Source organism: Protopterus annectens, chromosome 3.part0, assembly GCF_019279795.1.
Source record: "Protopterus annectens isolate FY-2018-M chromosome 3.part0, PAN1.0, whole genome shotgun sequence".
In the NCBI taxonomy this organism is placed as follows: Eukaryota; Metazoa; Chordata; order Ceratodontiformes; family Protopteridae; genus Protopterus; species Protopterus annectens.
This window is the reverse complement of record NC_056731.1, coordinates 1523918183-1523943588: the sequence shown is the minus strand read 5'-3', so window position 1 is coordinate 1523943588 and position 25406 is coordinate 1523918183. Positions and strand designations below refer to the sequence as shown.

The 25406-nt window shown below is 40.7% G+C and overlaps 1 protein-coding gene across 1 annotated transcript in view; it reads right to left on the bottom strand.

Annotated features, from left to right (window-relative positions):
* Positions 1–25406, bottom strand: part of SMCHD1 (structural maintenance of chromosomes flexible hinge domain containing 1) — a 3546415-nt gene that overhangs the window by 728966 nt on the left and 2792043 nt on the right. Inside the window, exons 38-39 of the mRNA XM_044065561.1 lie at positions 16384–16516; positions 16018–16137 (exon numbers count right to left, since the gene is read on the bottom strand). Of these exons, the coding sequence (XP_043921496.1) occupies positions 16018–16137; positions 16384–16516 (253 nt within the window). The remainder of the gene's footprint in view (positions 1–16017; positions 16138–16383; positions 16517–25406) is intronic.

Below are 25406 nucleotides of genomic sequence, written 5' to 3'. Positions count from 1 at the left end.
ATTTGTCCCAGAGGTCTGAGGGTTAAGATTCAGCCATTGGTGGCAGATCCGGATGAGATTCTTAATACTGAATGGTTATCCATTCAACAAGAATGTTCTATGAAGTTTGTACATTCACTGTCTAACTATTATACTAGGATTATTGACAAACAAAATTCAAAGGTATTGCAACTTATTGAAGATTGCAACCAATACCAACAGGATAGTTTTTTTCCTTCATTATTATCCAAACTCAGTTCTGATTTGTTGACTTTTGATACTACACTTAAAGAAAAGAAACTTAAAAAATTTGTACGGGATTTGTCTGACTATCAAAAAGGACAACCATTCAAACAAGTCAGACATGTCAGATTTCAAAATGCAGAGAACATTAACACACCTAGTTCCAAAAGGAAACGTCCACGTTCCATTCTAAAAGGACGTGGTAATACTATAGATTCGACTGATTATGACACCTCATCAGGAACTGATACTGATACGCAGCACACCGTGGGGTCCCCTACGCCTAAACATAGCAATCATACTATCCCTTTAGGGCAAACAGGGGGGGGCAGGAAACACAAAAAGGGTTACAAGTCTCCAGAATTTGATGGAAGTACTAACCAACAAGTAAACAATGTTTGTAATATCTCTAACACTGTATTGACACCTGAACAAATATCTTTATTAAATAAAGGACTATCTTTTATCCCCGTTTTTTTTGTTCCTGTAGATAACTTTGCACAAGATTTATTTTCTTTTTGTAGACTTATTAACCTTAAACTGTTTTTTCAGGACAAAGGGGATGAAGAACAACAATATACGCAGGCATTCAGATATCATGCCTCATCATTCACACCTCCTATGCACCCCTCTGTTGGTCTTTTCCTACGTAATGTGCTCAGTGACTTACATTTTCAACATAATTTTGTACAACCTATGCCCAATAATATGACTGAAAGTGATATATCTAGCCTAGATGAACTAGTTAGAAATAAGGAATTGGTAATTCTTCATGCTGATAAAGGTGGGGCAGTGGTGGTTATGGATTAGAGTTATTACGACATCGAGATGCACCGACAATTGGGTGATGCCCGTTATTATAATAAAATGCCTTTTGATCCCACACCAGTATTTTCTCAACAAATCCAAGATTTTTTACATTCTGCGGTTGACAATGGGATCATTACTGATAAAACACTAAAACACCTAACCATCACTGACCCTGCCAGACAATTTATTTACTTTTTGCCCAAGATTCACAAAGATCCTCTACATCCACCAGGCAGACCTATAGTGTCGGGCATAGGTTCACTTACTGAGCCGCTCTCAGAATTTTTGACCGAGTATTTAAAACCACTTCTACCTTGGGTTAGATCTAGAATACAGGACACGACACAATTTTTGAGCATAGCTAATGATATGCAGTTAGAACAGAATTGGTGGCTATGTACATTGGATGTCAGCTCATTATACACTAACATCCCACATTGGGCCGGTGTTGATGCCATTGAATATTGGCTTTACAAATCTAACCTGTATCAACCTGGTTTTAATACATTTCTCATAAATCTAACTGAGCATGTATTAACTAAAAACGTCTTCTTCTATGACCAGGAATGTTATTTACAGATTAAGGGTACAGCAATGGGGGCTTCTTTTGCCCCCATATATGCTGATCTTTTTATGGCTTATATCGAGGAAATCATGATTTATGATGATACTCATAATCTGTTTCTGCCTGATATTGATATCTGGCGGAGATATTTGGATGACTGCTGGATGGTATGGAGATCAGATATTGGATATCTCCAAGAATTTTTGGAGTATCTAAATGATAACAAATGGGGAATTCAGTTTACTATTACTTATGACCAAAATCCATCACGTTTCTTGATGTTTTGGTCACAAAAAATGAGGATGATACCCTTAAAACTGAAGTCTATCGTAAATTCCCACAATACAATACTTTACTCCATGCCTCCAGCTTTCATCCAAAACATATAGCCAAAAACATTCCAAAATCACAATTTTAAGAATTAGACGGAATTGCTCAGACGATGTTACTTTCAGACATCATGCTCGTGATCTACATAATAGATTTATGAACAGAGGCTACAGCTCAGGATATGTCACTATGGCACAGAATCATGCCATGGGTCTGCACAGAGACAATTTATTGATATATAAAAACAAAAATAAATGTGCATCATCTAATATATTACGGTTTACTACCACTTTTGGCAGAAATACTAATAAATTTATGAACATCATCAAAGATAATTGGAACATACTTAAAGCTGATAACAAGATTCAGCCATTCATTCCCAATACATGTTCTTTTTCCTTTCGCAAAGGAAAAAATCTAGCTGGTTATTTTAATCACTATAAACATCATTCTGAGTCCAGATTACCTGGGTTGTATCAAACTACTATTTTGGGCGATAGATTGATTGGATGTTTTCCCTGTGGACATTGTGTCAATTGTAAACACCTTTTGAAGTCCAAGGAATTTACTAGTAGAAATAGCAGTATAGTTTTTGACATTCGCTTTTTTGCCAACTGTAACACTGATTGGGCAATCTATATGGCTTGTTGCAGTTGTCATGCATTCTATATAGGTCAGACTTCAAGACCTTTTAGATTGCGTATGTCTGAACATCTTAGCGATATTAAATGTAAAAGAAGCACCAATGCATTATATAAACACACCCTTACACATCCGACTGCTCAATTCCATTTCATTATTATAGATAAACTCATTGGTGATCGTACCTATAAATCTGGTTGGCATAAGAAATTAGATGCTAGGGAGAAAAAATGGATCACTAAACTTGGAGCTTTATTAAATCCAGGACTAAATGAATATTTATGATTGTACTTTTATATATAATTTTCAAGTTTATATGGTTGTTACTGAAAAATATAAATATTCATGAGTTCACTGATTAATATGTAATTCTCAACCAATGATATGTTTTCATTTACTATATAAAGATCTGATCACTATTATGCTGTTTGTAATACACTGATGAAGGCCAGAATCTCTGTTGGCCGAAACCGGTCTGTTTTGCATGTAATGTGGTTACTACTGGTACACGGCTCACTTGTTGCTGGCTTATTTTCTGTATTTGGCTCTCTTTTTTGCCGTGCAACTTCCCGCGTGCAGGGGAACTTGATTTAGGAAGCATCCGTGGTCACCATGGCTGTCGGGGATAGAAGAAGGAATGGCCTGCAGATTGTCATGGCATCTGACAGAAGCTACCACTGGAGATGCTTTCTGCAAACCAGAGTCAACTTGATAGGAACAGATAGAGGCTGGTAAAGAATAGACCACTGAACAGCCAAGGTTCATTGAGGAACTCACATAAAAAACTTTGCTAATGGAACCAAAGTAATGGCAGCCACCATGGATCCAAGAGCTTGAAGTTTCAGTTTTGCCTGTAGAGATGGCATGTCTAAAATAGCTCCAACATGGTCTTCCAATGTCTGTATGCAGTGAGGGAGTGGTGATGCTAACTATTTCGATACGTTGAAAAGAGCCCGAATGAATTCCAAACTCTGTACCAGAAATAGGTTTGATTTTGTCAGGTTTATGGTGATTCCCAGATGACTGGATATTCGTAACAGGTAATCTCTGGCCTCAATAAGTTGATGCCTGGTTGGGGCAGTTACAAGCCAGACATGGAAACACCCGTAATCCCTGCAGTCTCAGGTGAGCTGCGACTACTGCAATGTATTTGGTAAATACTCTGGGGGCTGTGATGAGTCCAAAGGGTAGAACCCTGAGCTGGTCGTGACTGGGTCCCAACAGGAAGTGGAGATGACTATTTTGATGTGATAGTATGCGCGCCCTGTGAGTCCACCGAGCACATCCAATCATCCTTTCGCAACAGTGGTAAAATGGAATGAACTGTAACCATTCGGAACTTTGTCTTCTTTACAAACAAATTCAGGATGCTTAGATCCAGAATGAGTCTCAGGTCCCCAATTTTCTCTGGCACTAAAAAGAAGCGGAAGTAAGCTCCAAAAACTTTTTGTTTGGTCAAAACCTCTTCGATGACCCTTTTTTGCAGTAGTTTTTGAATCTCTGGTACTGCACAGTCTCTCTGACTGGGAAGAACATCGAGGAGTTCTTTGGTTTCTCTGGGAGTTGAAGAAAAAAGGGAATAAAATAACCTCTAGACGTAATCCTTAGCACCCAATTGTTTTTTGTTAGGACAGTCCAGACGTCTGGGTGCAGGGAAAAATGACCCCCGACTGCATCTAGAGATGAGCAGTTGGGCAGCACTTCAGGAGCGCTTAAAGGACTTATCAGACAAAGGTTCTCCTAAGTCCTGAATTTGCGGTCCCCCCTGCCCCTGGGACGGTGTCTCCCATTGCAACTTCCTCCTGTGTCTCTGAAGGAAGAATCCCCATGTTGATCCTGGGAAAACACTCGGGATTTTCAGAACCAGATTTTCTTACCACTTCACTGACTTCTGGAGAAGAAGAAGGTGCACTGAGGGGATGAAATACTTGACCACGATAGCAGACAAGGTCTTCCCTTCCTGCTCACTGTGGGTTAGGGTATCTTTGACAGATGGCCCGACCAAAGAGGAGTCATCAAATGGAGCATTAGCAAAGGATGCCTTAAAGGGTTCTACAAAGTCACAATGCCCCATCCAGGTGTACCTCCAAACAGCAATACCTGAGTCGGCTGCCTGTGAGGCTTCATGGAAGTATTAGACAGGGAAGAAAGAGCAGACAGTTGGTGAGAAAATTTCTTGAAGTCCTCCTCGGAGAGTCCACCGACATGGTCTCTGCGAGAGTTAGAAAGTTCTTTGACCAGATCTCTCTGCAACCGAGTAAAGTGTACCAGGTATTTTAATGCTCTCAGTGAGAAGGTGGCCTAGGTATAAACATGCTTAAACCTATACATTGCTCTGAACTCCCTGTTCAGTGGATGGACAGTGGAGCTCTGTTCATCTAGCTCTTTTTTGGTAACTGCTGCCAGAAACATGGCATCTAACGGTATACCCTTATTCTAGTATGGTCGGTCTTTAGGGAGGACAAAAACGTATGTGGTCATTTTGGAACCGGTTCAATCGTGTCCAGTTCCTTCCAGGGCTGGTGGGACACTAAATTCATGAGTTTGTCTGCAGGAGGGGGTCACACAGGATGTAGACGGGCCCATTCAGAAAGCCTCCAAAATCACAGACTCTTCAGAGGCAGGAGTTTGGGCTGCCCAGCCACCTCTCTGCCTCAGGCTCTCTAAAATATCTCCAAAGGAGAAATCCTCCAGTGGTGATTGTGGGGATACTTCCCCTCATCAAAGTCCATCTCCTCAGTAAGGGACTCCAAGGGGGAGTCGATGTCTCTCCTCTTCCACGTCTTCTTACATGGAATCTCCCCTGTGAGAAGCTCAAGGGAAATCTCAGAAGAAAAAGGGGCTCCCTCTAGAGGAAAAGTTTGGAGGCTTCTTGGGACTGACCCTCGACAGGTACGATGGGCTCAGTTCTCCGATCCAATGAGGGGTGTAGGGGAGGATCATAGCTCAGAGAGGCTGGATCTCTATGAGTTGAAAGGAACATTTCTACGTCTTGGAAAGATGATGGACCCAGATAATCACTTCCTAGCTCTCCCGCAACTGAAGCAATCGAGGAAGAGAGGGTAGGGATCCCCTATCCATGGTCTCCAGGAAGAAGAGGACCCAAACTGTACAGTGCTGAAGCTCCGAGGAGAAGGGAGAGCTCCTATAAGGTCAGAGCTGAATCTCTCCCTGCTAATCTGATGAGGACATCCTGGATCTGAGACCCACTGTGATCCAACACCAGAGCACAGGCAGTCAGGGCAACTTAGGAGTTGAAGAAGGATGCCTCCTTGGATCCGACACAGACTCTTCTCTTATGACTATTACCCTAGGGCTCCAATATTGAAGGCTGGATCAGAGAAGGAGACTGCACAGTAATAGGAACACTCGCAGATCCCAGAGGTGACACAGTAGGCAAAATACCCATCTGGATCTGAGTCTTGAGGATCCTTCCATATTATTCTGCCTACATCAATCTCCTAAAGACTCCAAGACCACCTCTAAAAAAGCCACTGATGATGATCTAGAATGCATAGTCAGAGTCTGCAAAATTTTAGAAGGTACAGACGGAGACACAGATCTTACGACCAACTCCGGGGTTCGACTCCTTGCTCTCGGATTCGAAGACTTAGGATCCAAAGCAGAAGTGGAAATTCTCAGAAAACTGGTTAACAAGGTGGTGCCGGTCAGATCCAAGGAATGGTTCAGATTCACCAGAACTGAAGTAGGTCTATGATCTGACCCGGTTGTATTCGGGGGTTTTGGTAGTTTGTAGGGTGGCTCCGAAGAAGCCCTCGAGGACTTATGAGGGTATTTCTTGAGATCCACTGATCCAACTACTGGAGAAACAGAAGAAGAAGTAGGCAAAAGCCCTTTAAGAATCAACTTGTTATTGCGGTCATAAATGACCAACTGCAGATGTTCTGGTCCCATACAATATACACATCTATTGTGCACATCAGAATGGGGGATTTTGTGCCCGCATTCTGAGCACAGTTTAAATCCGGTAGGTTTACTAGACATCATGAGTACAGTAACAGCAAACATGGGCACAGGAGAAATTACTACAAGCAGATCACTAGCTACACCAAAAAGGGCAACACTCAAGCAGAAACACCACTCTAGAAGAAATGCAGCAAAAAACTGACAACTCTTCTTTTGTTTTTTTTCTTTTTGTTTTTTTTTTATAGCCATCACCAAGTTCAAGGAAAGAATTAGCATGGGCCAAGGCCCAACAAAATCACAAAAAGAGTACAAGAAATGTAACTCCTCTAATGCCTGCAAAACTAAAGGGAGGGAAGGAAAGATGAGAAGGAAAAATAACAAATAGATAAATTTGACTTATCTGAAAAGAATTCAAAGACATCACACTCTAACAACTTAGCACTAGACATTCAGGAAAAACCACGGCTGTCACTGGTGATGGCGACTGAGATCTGAGGAGGCTGGGCAGAGAGTATAGCATTATGGGAAGAGGGAGGGGCTCAAGACTTGGATGCTAGTCTGTATAAATGCGGCCGAGTAGGATCCGAGGATCGGATCTGTGACCCAACTGTTAGGAAGAATGAAAAGGACATCATCAGATCCTCTGTGAAAACCCTCACCAGTCTAAAAACTCATGGCTTACAAAAAAAAAAACATACCAGTGTCCCTGTTGAAGCACCACTTTCTCCAAAAGAAGTTGGTATGGGTGCCTTAATGCAAGTTGGTGCAGAGATGTGCTATTCTGGTCATTAACTTACTGACAGTCTTCATACAAGTGTCAGATATGCAATTACTGCAGCCTGTGCTCAGACATTTCTTCTTGTTGTTGGTACAAAAGAAACCATACAGGTTGCCTATGAATCTGCAATAGTTGCAGTGCAGAAAGGTGAACCACATTGACAATTGTCTTTCCTAAGTTGTAAGTTCTCGACTGGTGTTCTTCTTTCTACGTAGTACCTTATGCTCTTGTTTTTACAAGCGGTATTTGCACAGGCTTCAGAAACTGCAACTCTGACACAGTTGTATACAGACAACAATGCAAGCTTTGCCTGGCTTTTTACGTAAGAAAGACTAACAATTAGTTAGACTTATTAAAGTTAAAGACCAGGATAGCATATCACTGAAGAGACGTACATCAAGGCACCCCTACCAACTCCTTGGCCAAGCATGTTAAGGAAAACATTGAACACACCACCTTCACTTTTCACGTCACTGTATCCCAGTATCCACTATGAAGACTTGCAAGGCAACAGAAACAACAGACTACAGAAGAAGAAATTAGAATGGTAGATTTGACTGACAGCAGGAAAAGCAGGCCTGAACACCTCATTTTCTATTAACTGCATACTGAACCTTGGTAAACTGGACTGCCACAATTTCTACTGAACTTGAAAGACTGGCCAGTATACACACAGATATATGTATGTATATAAATGTGTGCGCCTGTACGTACATCTATATATATATATATATATATATATATATATATATATATATATATATATAAAAATATATATATATATATATATATATATATATATATATACACTATATATATATATAACTATATATATATATATATATATATATATATATATAAATATATATATATATATATTTTTTTTTTACACACTTTTTTTGTCATATTTCTCAGAAACCTGGACTAGTTTTCATAAAAAAAAAAGAAAAAAAAAGATGAAAGATATAACCCCACCGACAACGGCATCTCTTATTTGGCTAAATAACTACAAAGCAAACTTCATGTCACCCACCTACAAGGCACTAAACCAACCCTGGATCTTTAGCAATATCCAACCCATTTTAGATGGCCACATCTAACACTAGAACTATTACCTATAGGAATCAGCACATGAATGTAGACCCAACCCCTGCAAGCAGATATGGAAAAGGTACATGAAAGCACAGCAGGGTTAGCACCAGAAAGTTGAGACTGTCATTCTTTGTATTTATTGACAGTTCAACATACCTACCAATTTGTATTCCTTTTTGTTTTATCAGTTTCTAGGTGTTTAATAAAGGAGTTTTATTTGTTGGAAGGTGGTATCCGTACCTAGGCAATACTTAGATTGGTTTCACAATAAAGAAAAATAAGTAGTGCAGAAGGTGACACATTAAGTCATGTTTTTTTTTTTAATAGACTTGATTTTTTTGTTCAACAGCTTACTGCAGTTATTTTTAATTTTTTTTTTTTTTTGGGGGGGGGGGCAGATTTGATATCTTTCATTAGATGAAAATGAAACACAGCTGTTATGTCTGTGGAAACAGTAAGACTTGTTTGCCAAGGAAGCATTCTAGATCACACCCCCAGTGGTGTTCCATCCCCCACTGACGGCACTGTCCCTGAGGGTGGCTGTATCTCGAATAACGGCCCCCCTCTCTGAGCAAATGAAATAAGTGCACATTTTTACAAACTTTAACACATTACAGGCAGATGAGCACTGCTTAGATAAAGTGCTACTTATGAATAAAGATATGTCTTCAGACAATAAGCAGTTTTGAATGTCCTACATTCATTTTAACCACCTTTCTATCCACCACTATATTCTTTTGGAGAACGTGGTATTTCAACAGGGACACTGCTAGTTTTCTTTTTTTCTTGTAAGCCATGAGTTTTTAGACTGGTGAGGTTTTTCATAGAGTTTTTTTGGCATTGATAACAGAAGCAAGGCTCTAATTTACTGGATGCTACATTCCAATCTCACTTTTAGGAAGCACTGCCAATGTTGCCTCCCTCCTCTGACTCTCTGTTACCCATCTGAACATCATATACAACTTTTACTTAATGACCACTCTTACTACCTTATGCAATTATGTCAGTCAGCCCCCTAGGCCCCGAGGGTTCCCATTTTCAAAGCATAACAATATAATGAACCTCATCTATTTGTATTTCTTTGATCAACTATAACCTCAATAATTCTGAAAGCACTCCCTCTAATTCCCATGCCATCCAATGCCCTTCTTCTGCCAGCCATCCCACCACCACTCCCTGACATTATACAGCTCTTGTGAGACGTCCATAAGGAGTGGAAGTTTGCCTTCTAAATCAGTCAATAATTCTTCCTGTGCAGTCTGTAGACCTTTAATTATCAACCCCCCCCGACCTTTTATCTTCCAGTCAAAAAGTTTAGCCTCCATGCCCCCTCTGGTCCTACATCCCATTTCCATTTTTGTCTGAATGGCTGCCAGTATCCTAAACTGAGCCTGAATTCATTTTCCATAACTCCCTTCTCATCTCACTCCTCCTCCTCGCTCTCTCTCTTTCTCTGTAGACATTTTTCCAGTTTGTATTCTAATTCTAGTATACTTCTACTTCCTCCTCTTCACATCTTTACTAGCCTGTTCCATGATTTTTGCATTCCATGCACATTTAACTCTATCTCAACAAACCTACTTTTCCCTTTCTCATTCCCTGATTATCTCCCATCACCATCTGCCTTATTATCAAGTCTACTTTACATTTTTACCCACTCCCTACACCTCCAGGTTGCTCTAATATTACATTTTACAGACTATATCCACCATCCAACCCTATCCATACTAACTCCACATAAGCATGGTCTGATAGAACCCTTTTTTCTAATAAATACCTTTACATGGATCCCCCCTTTTGATTGATGTACCTTATCAACTCATAATTATCGAAGACCTTTGTTTGATGAGCAAGTACAATGAATAACTGTAGGGCAATGCTGCAGGATCATGCAACCATGCAGATAAGAGAATTTTGCTATTTCCTCAATGTTGTAGGATCTTGGAGTTCACACATATAGAAATGTGGGGTAACAGTAACCATACCTCAGTGTATTATATTAATACAATCTAGCTGGTGGCAGCACTAGCAAAGTCAAGGAAGTGTGAGAGTTGGTACTGGAGAGGTATCATTCCCCCTCTTGAAAAATACTGTATTTGTATGCAAATGGTTTACAGTAGAAATGCTCTCATAAATGAAGACACACAGCTGTTGGACCACAGAGCATACTACAATTTTGTTTCTTTAAATGGATTTGCTTTAACCTTCCTGCTGTGTTCTTCAGCTGGACTGAAGCAGACAGTGCAATGGAATTTTATGCCCTTTAAGAGAGTGATTTTTGAAAGACTGAGGAACAACGGCAGTGAGTATGAGACCAAACTATTCTATTGGAGCTGTGATTACTAATTATTGATTTGGTGGATTATTGATTTAACACGACTGGTGGATGAAATGGAGAATTTTGTTTCGACTTTGTTAATGGAATCTCTCATCTCTGAACTTTAATAGTACGACTGTGCCTGACACGATGTTGTTTTACTAATTCTGAATTCAATTCATGATATTATTCAGGCATTTATTAATTTCCTCAGCTGCTTTTGATGCTTTTCCTTTGGACTTTACATCTTATCCAACAAATCCTGTGAACTGTTTGGGAGTGACAAGGAAGCTGCGCATTCAGCTTTGGAAATTATAATTTAATTTTAGGGACAGTGATTTGTTTGCTTTTAGTTTACATGATGACTTGTAATTGTTCAAATGGAGTACTATCACATTGCTCAGCATGATTTGTTTTTGCAAATCATTGCAATACACATTATATATATATATATATATATATATATATATATATATATATATATATATTTATATATTTTTATATGGGTCCCCTTCAGTCGATCGAACGTTTACAAGTTCGAGCCACATATGGCTGAGACCATATGTTTGAACTTGTAAAAGTTCGATCAGACTGAATGGAGATCTCAGTACAGAGTGGAAAGGGAAGATTTCCCATTTCCGCAATGTAGTGCGATCTTGGAGTTGGTATATTTAAGTAAGGGGGGGTGTGAGGGGTGCAGGCGGGCACAGCCCCCTTGCTATAGACGTTTAGTTTTGTGTTTTGTTGTTTGGTGCATTTTTACTTCAGTGTTCGAACTTTTACGAGTTTGAACATATGGTCTCGGCCATATGTGGTTCGAACTTGTAAAAGTTCGATTTACTGAAGTAGATCCATATATACATATATATTTATATGGGTCTAGGACACATGCTCAACTAGCATATGTCCGAATCACAAAACATCGAACACACATACATAAAAGCGCTTATCAAAAAGCACTTCCGTGTATGTGTAGTTCAAAAAAAAAAATCTACGTTTCTGCACCCCCCCCCACATACCCCCTACTTTATTATTCTCACTCCAGGATTGTACTACAGTGGGGAACAGGGAATTTTCCCTTACCCGCACTGTAGTCCGATCTACAAAACGGGCACATAAACACGGAAGCACTTGTTGATGTTAAGCGTTTTCGTGTATGTGTGTTCGATGTTTTGTGATTTGGACATATGCTAGTCGAGCATGTGCCCGGATCCCATTTATATATATATATATATATATATATATATATATATATATATATTTATAGATACACACATTTTTTTAATTTGGTCATTATAATTGCAATACTTTCTGAGTGACAGTTGCATTGTAAAGTGCTTATTTATAAGCAGTATAATAAATAAACTTGAAAATAATTTTGGTCGAGTGTCAATTACCGCTGGCAATACTGTGATGAAAAGTACTGGGCCAAGTCTGAAGTAGGTATAACCTTAGAAATACAGTGATTATAACAAATAAAAGTAGCTGTACAGTTTAACGCTTATGGGCAAGGACAGGTATCGGCCATTAAGCTGAGGCAGCAGTACACATTTAAGTTCTTTAGGCCAGTCTTCTCTTTTGTATTATTTAATGTCAGCACTGTGAACTGAAAACCCATACTACCATACATGATATGTTGGACAGCAAGTGAGATGAGACATTCCTTCATCACAAAGTGAATGAGACTTGAAATGTCGGATGCCAGGATCCGCCACATAATACACGCACTCAGGTCACTCCACAACAAGTACAAATATGATTCTGTCATTGTCCATGTTGGTGTGAATGAACTGAGACATACCTCCTTGGACTACATGAAAAGAGACATGGAGGAGCTCTCCGATCTTGTAGCCCAGGCAGGTATGACCCTTGCCCTGAGTAGCATCCTGCCATCACCCAGAATGATACCACAGTACAAGGTAAAATTATTGACTTCAACAACTGGCTAAGCTTCTGGTGTCATTCTAAGGTGATCCAGTATCTGTCTGCCTGGGATGACATGATCGACAGACCACGATGCTTTGCCTGAGATGGCCTGCACCTGTTGCCCTTGAGATTCTGGATACTGGCTAAGGCTCTTGCCACCCCTATAGTGACTTTTTTAGGCAAGGTTCAAATGACAAAATTTACCACCGTAACAGGTACAAGTAAGGAAAATCTGAGGGTAATGCTACTCAATGCTAGAAGTCTAAACCTTAAAATGCATTCACTCGAGGCACTCCTTAAAATGGAGAACATCGACATCTGTGCAGTGACAGAGACCTGGTTCATGGCTCTAGAGAGCACCCCTGCATTACCAGGCTATAATTCATACCACACCTTTTGGCCACCTAACCTGGACCGAAACACAAAAGTGGAGGCGTGTCCATATTCATTAAGGATATCCACACCTCCAGGCTAGTTGCTCAGCATAATGCATCCGAGATTATCCAAGTGCAACTAACTCTGGGCAAGACCGCAATCCAAATTGTAACTTGCTATAGATCCCCCACCATGTCCCAGGATTCCCACACCTCATTTCCTGACACAATGGAAAATATTAGGGTACAACCAAACACCCTAATAATGGGCGATTTCAACTACCCCACCATTAACTGGGAAAACTACTCATGTACCTACTCTTGCTCAACGTTTTCTGGAATTCCTAAATTCCAATGCCTTGGATCAACTTATCCACACCCCCCACCAGGGGCATCAATATCCTAGACCTGGTCATTACCAACATGGGCAACCGGTGTTCCACACCAGAGATCAATTCCTCATTGATCAGATCCGAACACAAGCTCATCAGCCTAGACATCCACATCCCGCTCCCACCCCCATTAGGGAAACCACCGTAAAAAATTTCTCCAAAGCCAACTTCACGCTTCTTAAGACAGAAGTGGCAAACTTCATGACACAAACGAAGACGGACAATAGAGGTACGACTGCTAGACGTATGACTGCTGAATCCTACACAAATGCACTTTATAAGCACATACACGAGTGCATGGATCGTGCTTATCCCTAACAGAACCACGATGCTATCCTCCAAAAAAAGGAAACCAATCTGGTGGTCCCCTGCCATAAACAAACTCTACAACAGAAGAAAGAAACTGTTGAAAAAAAAGAGTAAAATCCCATGACTGGAATAACTCCCTGGTCAGCCTCAGTAAGAAGCTGAGATCCCTCATTAAATCCTCCAAAGCTATTTATGAAAAAAAAAAACACCACTGATTCTAAAGACAACCACAAAGCATTCTTATAGCTATGTCAAGAATCTCAATGGCAACACTCATATTTGCTCTGAGTTACAGCACAATGGCACTAAATATACAGAACCAACTGATATTGCTAACACCCTTGGCAGATACGTTCACTGCTAACTTTACCCACCCCCCAAAGGGCCCATCTCTATACCGGAAGAATGCAAAGTTCCTGTAATCACGGCTGCAAAGGTAAAAACCACACTCTCCAAAGCCAAGAACACAGCATCCATGGGACCTGACAACATCCCAGGCTGCGTTCTACATGAACTACAGAATGAACTGGCACCTCACCTAAGCACCTTGTTCAATCATAGCCTCACCTCAGGCTTTGTGCCCACTGAATGGCGCACAGCGACTGTCATCTCACTCCATAAAGAGGGAGCCACCACGGACCCCGGGAACTACTGCCCCATTAGCCTAATGAGCCTGGTCTGCAAGGCCATGGAACTTATAAACAAAGATACTGATAATCTCCAAACTCTGGACCCCACCCAGTTCGGGTTTGTAAAAGGCAGATCATATCTCCAAAACCTGAGAAACTTCTTTGAGCCAGTCAACAAAGCCATAGACGAGGGGCAGGTGGTTCACACAGCCTATCTAGATCTCGCCAAGACTTTTGACACTATCCCTCACTCTGGAATTACAGATAAACTCACTAAATTAGGTATAAATCCCTATGTCACAAGATGGGTTGCCAACTGGCTCACTGACAGAACCCACACTGTGAAAGTAGCAGACCAAATCCAACTTCAGACCAGTGACAAGTGGAGTACCACAGGGCTCATTTCTGGGTCCTCTCCTGTTTGGTATCTATTTTTCTGAAGTACAGGCTAACACAGAAGGTCTTTGACTAACAAAGTTTGTGGATGACTGCAAACAAGGAGCCATAATTGAAACTCCTAACGATGTGGACATCCTACAAAAAAGGGCCTCACTGAAACAGATGCCTGGTGTCAAAGCCATGGCCTCAAGCTCAATGCCAAAAAGTGCATTGTCATCCCCTTTGGTAAAAACTCTGTACCCATGAGCTACCACATAGGTGGTAGTCTACTTAACACCAAAAGTGTGATAACAGACCTTCGGACACAGGTGGACAGTAGTCTCTCCTTTGATAATCACATGGCCACACAGGTGGACAGTAGTCTCTCCTTTGATAATCACATTGCCACAGTGGTCAGGAAATCCTTCTACGTGGCACACCTCATCAAAAAAGGTTTCTCATCCAGGAAAAAAAAGAGGCCATTGTTCCCCTCTACTCGTCACTCATTAGACCTATTATAGAGTACAACACCCCTTTTGGTATGTACCTCACAAGAGCCCCTTTTGGTATGTACCTCACAAGACATCTACAACAACTAGAAAGGCCACAGAAATACCTCACAATGAGGATTACTGGCCTCAAATAGATGCCCTAAGCAGACCATCAAAAACTCCAGCTTTACTCCGTCGCATATCTGCTACTCAGAGGCGATCTCTGTCTAACATACAAAGCTATGTCAAACCCAGAGCTGTTGGACATGCTCCACTTAAAGAAATTCCAATCCCTCTGAGCTACACGCTCTAGGGACCTAAACCTTGTCACCACAATAAACAGAACATGCTGGAGGGATAGATTCCTGTCCCAGAGACTTCTCATACTCTGGAACAAACTACCTATCTATATCAAACAAAGCTTCGCATTAGCACTCCAAGAAAAATCTTGATGATTGGATGGGAAATACGAAATTCACCCCGGGGATCACCTCTGTGGTTCTGCTCGACAAGGGCACAGTAAAATAATTTTCTTGGATGGCGAAAGCCAGGGTACCTTTTTGGCTAGGCTTGTATAGGCCCTAGGGCCAATAGCCTAGTACCTACCTATGAACCTATGAAATTAATTAATGAAAGAAAAGACACTGAAAATTTGTAAAATTTGATGCACTTTATAGTGCCTTAATTTAAAATCTTTCTAAATGAGCATGACAGAGTTTTCAAAGACATGTCACAAACAAAGCAAGATAAAACATGCACTATGCACATTAGGAACGCATGATAGGCCTGCTCAGATGTAGGAACATATTTTAGCCCAGTACAACATATTACTTACATTTCATCTCACTGATGAGTTGATTTGTGGTCTCAAACAAACTTCGATATGCCAAAACAGACTGAGAAAGTTGGTCTCTCTCTTTTGTCAGTGATGCCATCTGTTGCTGCTTCTTAAAATCTAGGATAAATTAAGAAATCAGTTTTAGCTTATGAAACCTAGAAAATGAGGTGACATATAGTTAAACACACTTTCTAGATAGTATGCAAGGATTAGTCTGTTAAATTATGTTTCTTATGTTCATGTTTGATTTACTTTCTATTGTCCCCAAAGGTATAAAGGCATTTCCATTGAAACAGGCATGCTTTCAGAACTCTCATTAAACTAATCAAAAGCTGTTCTTCACTTGAGATGCGAGAAACCTACCATTATAAAACATAAAGGGCAAAAGGTATGAAGGAAGAGGATTTTTAACAGCTGTGGGTGGCAAGACAGGTTCGAACACCAAGAAGTACTCTGTGCTGTCTCTTCCAGGGCTATTTTCTGCAAGCACCAAGTTCTGTAGATACAAACAGAAATGCATCAATGACATAGTATCACAAACTGTAAAAGTTGTTTGCATTATTAATGCATTTAGTTGCCTTTGTATAATGAGATTCACATCTCTGACCTCCCTCTAAATAAGAACATTTGCACACAGCCCAGTAAAAAAAAAAAAAAAAAAAAAATTTGAGCATTGTTTTCAATGACTTCATCCTAAGAAATTAAATCAATTTAAGTTCAATTTGTAGTCACTATGTAATTTACAGCAGGAGCATCAATGTCCTTTGAATAAAACAGAAAAGATTCAACATCCAACAAAATACAGTATAGGAAAAGCTCCAGTACATCAGAGTAATTTATTTTCCTTTTGCTGACCAGGTAGCTCTTCTGGCTACAAATGATGTTTTCAGACCTAATCTTTTCTTGTAATGTCAATGCTTTTAATATGGCTGCAGATAAGTTGGCATAAAATGGTGACTATGTGAAGCTATAAAGGGGATTTAAGACAACAAATATAAAGGAATAAATGTTGAATGAATCCACCACAGCACATGAAATCTGCTGATGAAGGACAATGTGAAAGTTGAGGAGTGAAAAGACTGGGACCACTGAACACTGAATGATCACCAAAGCACTCTCACATGATATTTTGCACATGATACTCAAGTTATACACACTGCTATGATGACTAAAACCAAGTACCAAAGAACATGGATGACAGGTTATCTGAAGAAACTTGGTAATAGCATGCTTGTGGAGAAAAAAGCCTGACATAGCTGACAGTTTTGCAACCTTTACAGGAGTAGGTAGCACCCAATGAAGCTCATGGTCTGTGTAGGCTCCAATTTTGAATTTTCAAGATTTAGTGAAATGCCCTAGGACAGACAAAAGCAAAGCAGGCAGTCATTTTTTGAGACAAGGGATTCTCTTATGTATTTTGTTTGACATCTGTTTACTGGGAAAGTCTGACTGGGCATAGAACCCATTTTCAGCAGAGGCTTGGGGATACAACTCCAACAACAGGACATTTAATACATGTACAGTAATACACAATTTGTAACACAAGTGTGATGACAGAAGAGACAACAGTTCAATATTTACATAATACAAATGAGGTGACAGAAAAAACAGAATAGTATATTTATGCTTATAAGTATTTACAGTTTTTTTTTCAGTAATTAGCTGGTTAACATTAGTGTGTTCATATAACTTTTATAATTTGAGAGTTTGTTTACAGAGGAGAGCTAAGGTTGGGCTTTGTAGACGAGTCATTATTAAAGAGAGATAGAGGGGATAGTGGACAGTATAGAAAATGGGAACAGTGATAGGAAGATAACAGGAGAAGAGAGGAGGAGTAAGAGAGACAGAGGAAGAGAAAGAGGAGAGAAATACCTGAAAAAGAGGAAAGATGACGTTTTCGCATGGTGTGCTGCAGGTACAGAGTCAGAATTGGTTGAGGAAGTGTTTTCATGTTTAAATAAATTAATGCTAGACATCAGTCTAATATCCATTGGGATATTGTCCCAAGCTCTGGCTACTTAGTTTGAGTATAGTGTGTAGCCAATGGACTTTTTGTGTTTAAAAATTTAGGACTTATTTTTTGGAGAACTGGACGGTGCAGTTTGGTAAACAGCGATTAAGAGTAGCCCTAACAGCAGGACAACCTAAGGGATTATATTTCATTTTGTGCGTCTGGAGAAGTTGGGTATATCGGAGACAGAGAGGTAACTTGAGTCAAGCTGCAGGAAGACGGAATGGTGGGGGATCAGAAATGACACTGACTGATTCTCAGCAAGAAGTTTTTTTATTAGAAGATCAACATCCCCGAAGGTCTTTTCGGCAAGTCCAGTCCCTTTCCTGAAGAAATGGAAGAATGGATTAGAGAGTAACCATATGGAATTTTACCTTTTTTTTTTTTACACAAATGTTTAGGCCACTTAATAGTAGAATGGGTCTAAGGTTCACTGACTTCTTTGGTATTTAAAAGAATCTGTAATAGACACGAGACCTGCTCTACTTTGGTGGGATCTCTTGGATGGCTATTTGCCAATGGAATTGGGAAATCTCCAGTGATACTGCTCTCTTTTGCCAGGGTGGCACACCTGGGAAGAGCAGAGATGATTGCTTGGGAAATGTTATGAAGGGAATAGTGCAGCCTCTGGATATTATGCTCTTCACACATTTCTACTGTTAAGACCAGCCGAGAATCAAGGTGAAAACAACTCTGCTCAGAGAGCAGAGATGAGCAGTCAGACAAGCATTCAGAAGCAATGGTGGATCTTCCCTGAGAAAGGACTCCCAAAGCCTAATTTTCCTGACTTTGCAGACTCTTCTGCATCTCCCCAAGGTAGCATCTGTTTAAATGTGCCCCTGCCGTGGGAGGTCTTGTCTGAAAAAAACTTGACTGGCATGTGCTGTGATTTTTTTTTTTAAACTATAGTGCTTTGTTCCCTTTCTGGTTCTGAGAACAGCACCTCTGATGGGTCTGAGGGGTCTCAAAAGTAAACTCAGATGGGCAAACACCTTCTTCCTTGCTCATTTTTCAGCAACTTCGCTAGACCTTAAGAAAGAACAGGTCTAATAATAAAGGCCATTAACAAAGGATGCCCTGAAGTTATCAACAAGTCACAGAGATGCAAACAGATGTGGTGGCACATATGTGATACCAGCACCCACTCTGCTCTAACTATTCTATTCGCTGCACTGTGAAGCAGCCTCATAGATAAAGTGGTAATGGACAACATGGTTGATACTAGTAGGTGGCTTTTGCAGTGCATTGAGTGCTTTTTCTGCCATACCACTCTGGGACATCATCATGTGTACAGTGAAAGTCAACAGCCACAGCTAAAATGTTACTGAGCAGCAGGTGCACTTTCCCATATGCCCCATACTCCTCTGAAAGTTCTCTCTTGGTGAGAGCCACCAAAGCAATAGAATCAACAAGACGACTCCAACTCCACTGGGGTCTGTCCTTGGGCAGAAGTAGAATTCTGTCTGGTTTATAGGGGATTGGCTCCACAATGTCCAGTTTCCAGCATATCCTCTCTCTACCACCCACCAGATCAATCTGGTCAGCAGGAGGCACCAAACAAGAAGTGGCAGATCTGAAGGCCACAAAGTGCATTTCCTCATCCAGGGAAGGAGGTGGCAGTAAGCCCTGTATCTCTCTGACATATCAATTCATGGATTTCACCAAATCTGGTGTCTCCAGGGAAGGAACTTGGTGCAAGTGACTTTGTATTAGTGTGACTGCTTGCACAAGTATACTTTCTGGAAGCCTAAACATAGAACTTCAAGACACCAAACCATTCAGAATATCACTAATCTTAAAAACTGCCTTGTCACCCTTATTTGGTCTCAATTACTTACTAAAAAGATCCCAGTGAAGCAGCTAACAATGTTACCATTACCCTACTGCACTTGCAAAACAAATTATTTGCCTTGATACACAGGCTACTATGACCTCATAAAAATGACTGAGTAACAAACTCAAACACCTCTTCAAATTACAAGAAGCACTGCAGAATTAGAAATATAACCCCTCCACAGATTCCCATGCCAAATACACCTCACAGCCCAACCTAAACAAGCAATCCATCCGCAGACTTAAAAACAACCACTACCAAAACAAATGCATTTCACTTTTAGCCAAACTTAAAAGATTCTGGAGAAAAATCAACCTGTTGACTAATTGAAAAACTCAACACTACTCCACTCCCCTAAACCCCTCTAACACAACCACAAACAAACTCTCATGCACTGACTTCCTCAATGAGTTAAGCAACCTGCCATATATCAACAGCAACAATACAAACCTACCACCCTAACAGACACCCTCTCCACCCTTTTACATTCCACTATTTCACTTCAAAAAGATTAGAACCAAAAAGAAACACAAACAGATACTCCCCCCAGGCTCCGATAAACTTGCTCCTTGGTTCATTCACTTTTGTAAGGACTTCAATTCCCAGCCTGTCACTCGCATACACATCCTCTGTTTAAGTAAGAATGTTAAGTCTTATACATAGAGAACACTAATAGTCCCTCCTATTCCAAATCTACCTACACCAGCTACTGATTTGTAATACTGTCCTCTCTCAACACTTCCCACTTTAAGTGAAATACTAGAAAAATTATCTACAACCAATTGACTGCTTATTTACATCATTATCACTTCTTCTATCCAGAAGGCTACATGGATTCTAGTCTGGAGACAGCACCATAACAGCTCTCTACTCCCTCACAAATGACATCCTATCCAGTATGGACAAAGGCAACCTGATAGAAGCTGTCCTTATTGACCTCACAAAAGCCTTTTATCTAACTGATCTAACTTACTACTTGACAAATAAACCGAAACAGGCATTAATGACTATGCAAAACCTTGATTTCTGGATTTCCTTACCAACAGAGCCTTCAAGGTGAAAGCAGGCACAACAACCTCAAAAAACTCCTCTTATGAAAGGAGTCCCAAAGGTTCCACTTTAGCCCCATTGTTATTTTTCCATATTTGTTAAACTCCCATCTGATCACCCTCAGATAGCTCTAATTCTTCATGAATATGACATGGTCATCTACATATCAAACAAATCCTACTCAATTACACAAACTCAGCTCCAAGATGACTTCCAAACACTAAATCAATGGCTAAGGGCTAGAAACTTGCATTCAATCCTTGAAAAACAAAAGCAATGCCATTTGAAGCCAACTAAATAAAACAGCCGAAGCACACAGCATCCTTAACACCCTAACCAGACAAACTACCTAACCTCTCTTTACCCCTTGTTACACTTCATTTCTTCCATCTCCTTCCTCTAAACACATCCTCTCTATAAGTTACCTTCCTCTACAGAATTCCTCCTTTAACTCCAAAAAAAATAAGACTGTATTACAGACATTTTACCTGGTATAAATGTTAGTTTAACCTGAGCGTATTGTTTGACAAAGTCTTGTTAAGTGAATGCAATTGCTTAGATTCTCTGTTTCTTATGTCTTAGGTATTTCATGTATGTATCTTTTTTTTGGGCCTCCGCTGAAAAATGGGCTCTTGTCCAGTCAAACTAACAGTCAACAAATATCAAATAAATAAATTTAATATTAACTATGTTAAAAATACCACTACAGAAACTACTACAGCCTTCAAATATCTTAGCATTTGGCTAGACCAATATCTTAATTTTCAACTACACATTCAAAACACACACAAAAAGATCAACAAACTACTGTTATGGACAAATAAGCTAACACCTCTTATGTCCAAGCCAGCCAAAGCTGCCACAGACAAAGAAATACTCTTATCTCAACTCGATTATGGACTACCCATAACAGCTGCAGCCTCAAAGAAAAATGTCACCAACTTGCAAACCATCTCCAATAAAATCTACTGGTTCATTACTAACTCCCCCATTAATGAACCCCACCAGCTAACTCACTAAACTTAAATAACTTCCAGTACATTTCACAGTCAACCTCCTACTAGGATCACTAATTCATAAAGCCCTTTCTCCTGAGACATCACCTTCTCTCACTCAAACTTTTCACCCTCCCAATATAATCTCAGGGGTATCACTCAATCTCAACACACTATACTAACTTCCAAAATGAAATTTCATTGCAAGGACCATGTATTCTCTATCTTACCTAAACCATGGGACTCCACTCCAATCAATCACAGATGTCCAAATGCACTTCAGACAACAACTCAATGATCGCATCTTCATCCAAAGTGCAGCTGCACTCATGTAGGTCACATTACATGAACCCTGTAGCCCTTTCACACCCCTTTATCCCTACTTCATCTTGTTATCCCCTCACTTACTGCCTCTCATACATCCTACCTCTCTCTCTTCTCTTCTTTTTGCATCTCTCACACTTCTCTCTTTTCTAATCCTACAGCCTCTCCATGCTTCTCTCCCCATTCCTCTGTCTTCTCCCCATGGTATTCTCTCCTGTTGTCATTTACCTCTTCTAATACCGTCATAGATCTCTATATATAACATGCTGCTATCCCTGCAGCATAAGCTATCTCAGTCATTATGACTACATTTTATCCAAAAAGCTCTGATAAGCATAATTCCTTTTTTTCAGCCACATTTTAACTTAGTAACCTGCTTCTTGAACTAAATATTGTAGCATATTTTTGCATCTGTAAACACATACATGTTCTATAGCATATCCTTATATCTGTAAAATATGTTTTGTTCATTTCTTATATGATCCTATTTATCTAGATTGTACCTGCAAATGGTCCACTGAAATTCGTGTGCTACTCCAGTAAGCAAATTTTAACGAGAGAGACCTCCGTGGCAAAAACACACGCAACCTCTACAGCCCACCACACACAGTCCACACACCTGTGCCTCACAGCCACTAAGGCCTAACCATAAACCCAGCATATTAGTCGTAGGAGATTCAATTGTGAGACACATAGGTGTGACTTTCACAAGGCTGGATAAGGACAAAGTCACGGTTAGTTGTTTGTCAGGTGCCAGAATCCACCACATGACAGATGCACTCAAGTCTCTCAACAGCAGGTACTGTTATGACTCTGTTATAGTGGTGTATATCAGGAGAGACATGATCAAGCTCGCTGAATGTGTGTCCCAGGCAAGTACATCCCTAGCATTAAGCAGCATTCTACCATCACCCAGAATGATGCCTCAGTATAAAGAGAAAATGATTGACTTTAACAACTGGCTTAGTTTCTGGTGTCATTCCAAGGGGATCCAGTACCTGACAGCCTGGGAATATATGATCCACAGACCACGATGCTTTGACAAAGATGTTCTGCATCTGTCTCCTTTGGACTTCAGACTTCTGGCAAAGGCTCTTGCCCACTCCATAGTGCCTTTTTTAGGCAATGCAATGAAGTCAAAACCACCAACATGAAAATGTCATCAAAATGCAAATTAAAGGTCATGCTGCTTAACACTAGGAGTCTAAACACGAAACTGCACTCATTGCAAGCATTCTTAACCATGGAAGATGCTGACATCTGTGCAGTCACAGAAACCTGTTTCAAAGCTGTGGAGAGCACCCCAGCCATACCAGGTTACTCATCCTATCATACATTCAGACCATAAACAGTGGGCAGCAAAGCAAAAGGAGGTGGAGTTTCAATATATATTAAAGATATATACACCTACAGGCTGGCCGAACAGTATGATGCACAGGAGACACTCCACGTTCAGTTAACCACTGACAAGACCCCTATTCAAACCATAGCCAGGTACAGGGCCCCAACATTGACTCAAGATTCCCACTCCACCTATCTGGACCTCTTTGAATCTATCAGCATTCAACCCTTTAACCTGATCCTGGCTGATTTTAACTACCCAACCACAGACTGGAAGACCTACTCATGCCAAAACACAAACGTCCAGAGATTCCTTGATTTCATCAATGTAAATGACTTGGACCAGCTGGCTGACACCCCCATAAGAGGTGATAATATCTTGGACTTGGTATTAACCAACGTGAGTAACCACTGCAGCATCCCTACAGTATCATCCTCCCTGGTAAGATCCAACCACAAAGTGGTCACTTTCAAAGTCAACATCTCCCCCGACCCTCCCCTTCCCCAGCTAGAGTCAAACAAAAAAAGTTCTCCAAAGCTGATTACAACCACCTGAGGGAAAGTATCCAACAGCTTCACAGCCCCCTCCCCCTCTGTAGAAACTGGCACAAATGTCCAAACCTACACCACAGTACTACACAAGCATTTATATAGCTGCATGGGATCAGGAATACCTGACGGGACAAAATCCTCCTCCTCAAGGAAGAGTAAACCTGTCTGGTGGACATCTGCAATAAATAAACACTATAATAAAAGGAAAATATTGCTATCCAGGACCAAGGAGCAGCAGGTGCCTAATTAGAAGCAATCTCTCCTTAGCCAGAACAAGCAAATAAGAGTACTAATGAAATCCTCCAAAGCAAACCGAGTACAAACTGGCCACATCTACTAAAGACAATCATAACACATTCTTCACATATGTCCGCAAACTCAAAGGAAGCACACAAATCTGCTCAGAACTGGTGGTCAAGGACACCACATACACAAATGCCATAGATATAGCCAACCTGCTGGCAGACAGGTTCAGCAAAACTTCACCTCTCTGTCCCCCATCAGCATATCAGGACATCCCCAGCACCTCCCCCCTTCCCCTTATCTCTAGGGAGCAAATCATCAATGCCCTCTCAAAGGCAAAAAATACTGCCTTCACGGGACCCTATAACTTCACAGACTGCATACAACATGAACTCAGGCAGCAACCTGCAGGACCATTAGGCACCATATTCAACCAAAGCCTGAGTACCTGCTTCGTCCTAGCTGAGTGGAAGACAACCACTGTCATCCCTTTGCACAAAGGTGGAGTGTCCACCGATCCAGGAAATTACAGACACATCAGCCTAATTAGCCAGATCTGCAAGGCCACGGAATGGCTTATCATGTACCTCATTAACAAGGACACTGGAAACCTACAAACACTCAATCCCACACAGTTTAGTTTCGTCAAGGGGAGGTAATGCCTGTTAAATGTGGTTGACTTCTTTAACAAAGCCATGGACACTGTCTATCTTGACCTGGCCAAAGCATTTGATACTATTCCCCACTCTGGTATAATACTCTCTCTCAACCAGGCATCAATCCATATGTCACCAGATGGGTAGCAAACTGGCTCACTAGCAGAACCCATCTAGTCAAAAGAGGGGAAGCCACCTCAAGAAGTAAACCCGTAGCAAGCAGCGTACCCCATGGATCGGGTTTGGGGCCTCTGTTGTTTGGGATATACTTTTCTGAGACACAGGCCAAAACCAGTTGGCTATGACTGACCAGGTCTGCAGATGACTGAAAGCTGGGTGCTGCCATCAATTCCCCCTAATAATGTGGACATCTTTCAAGA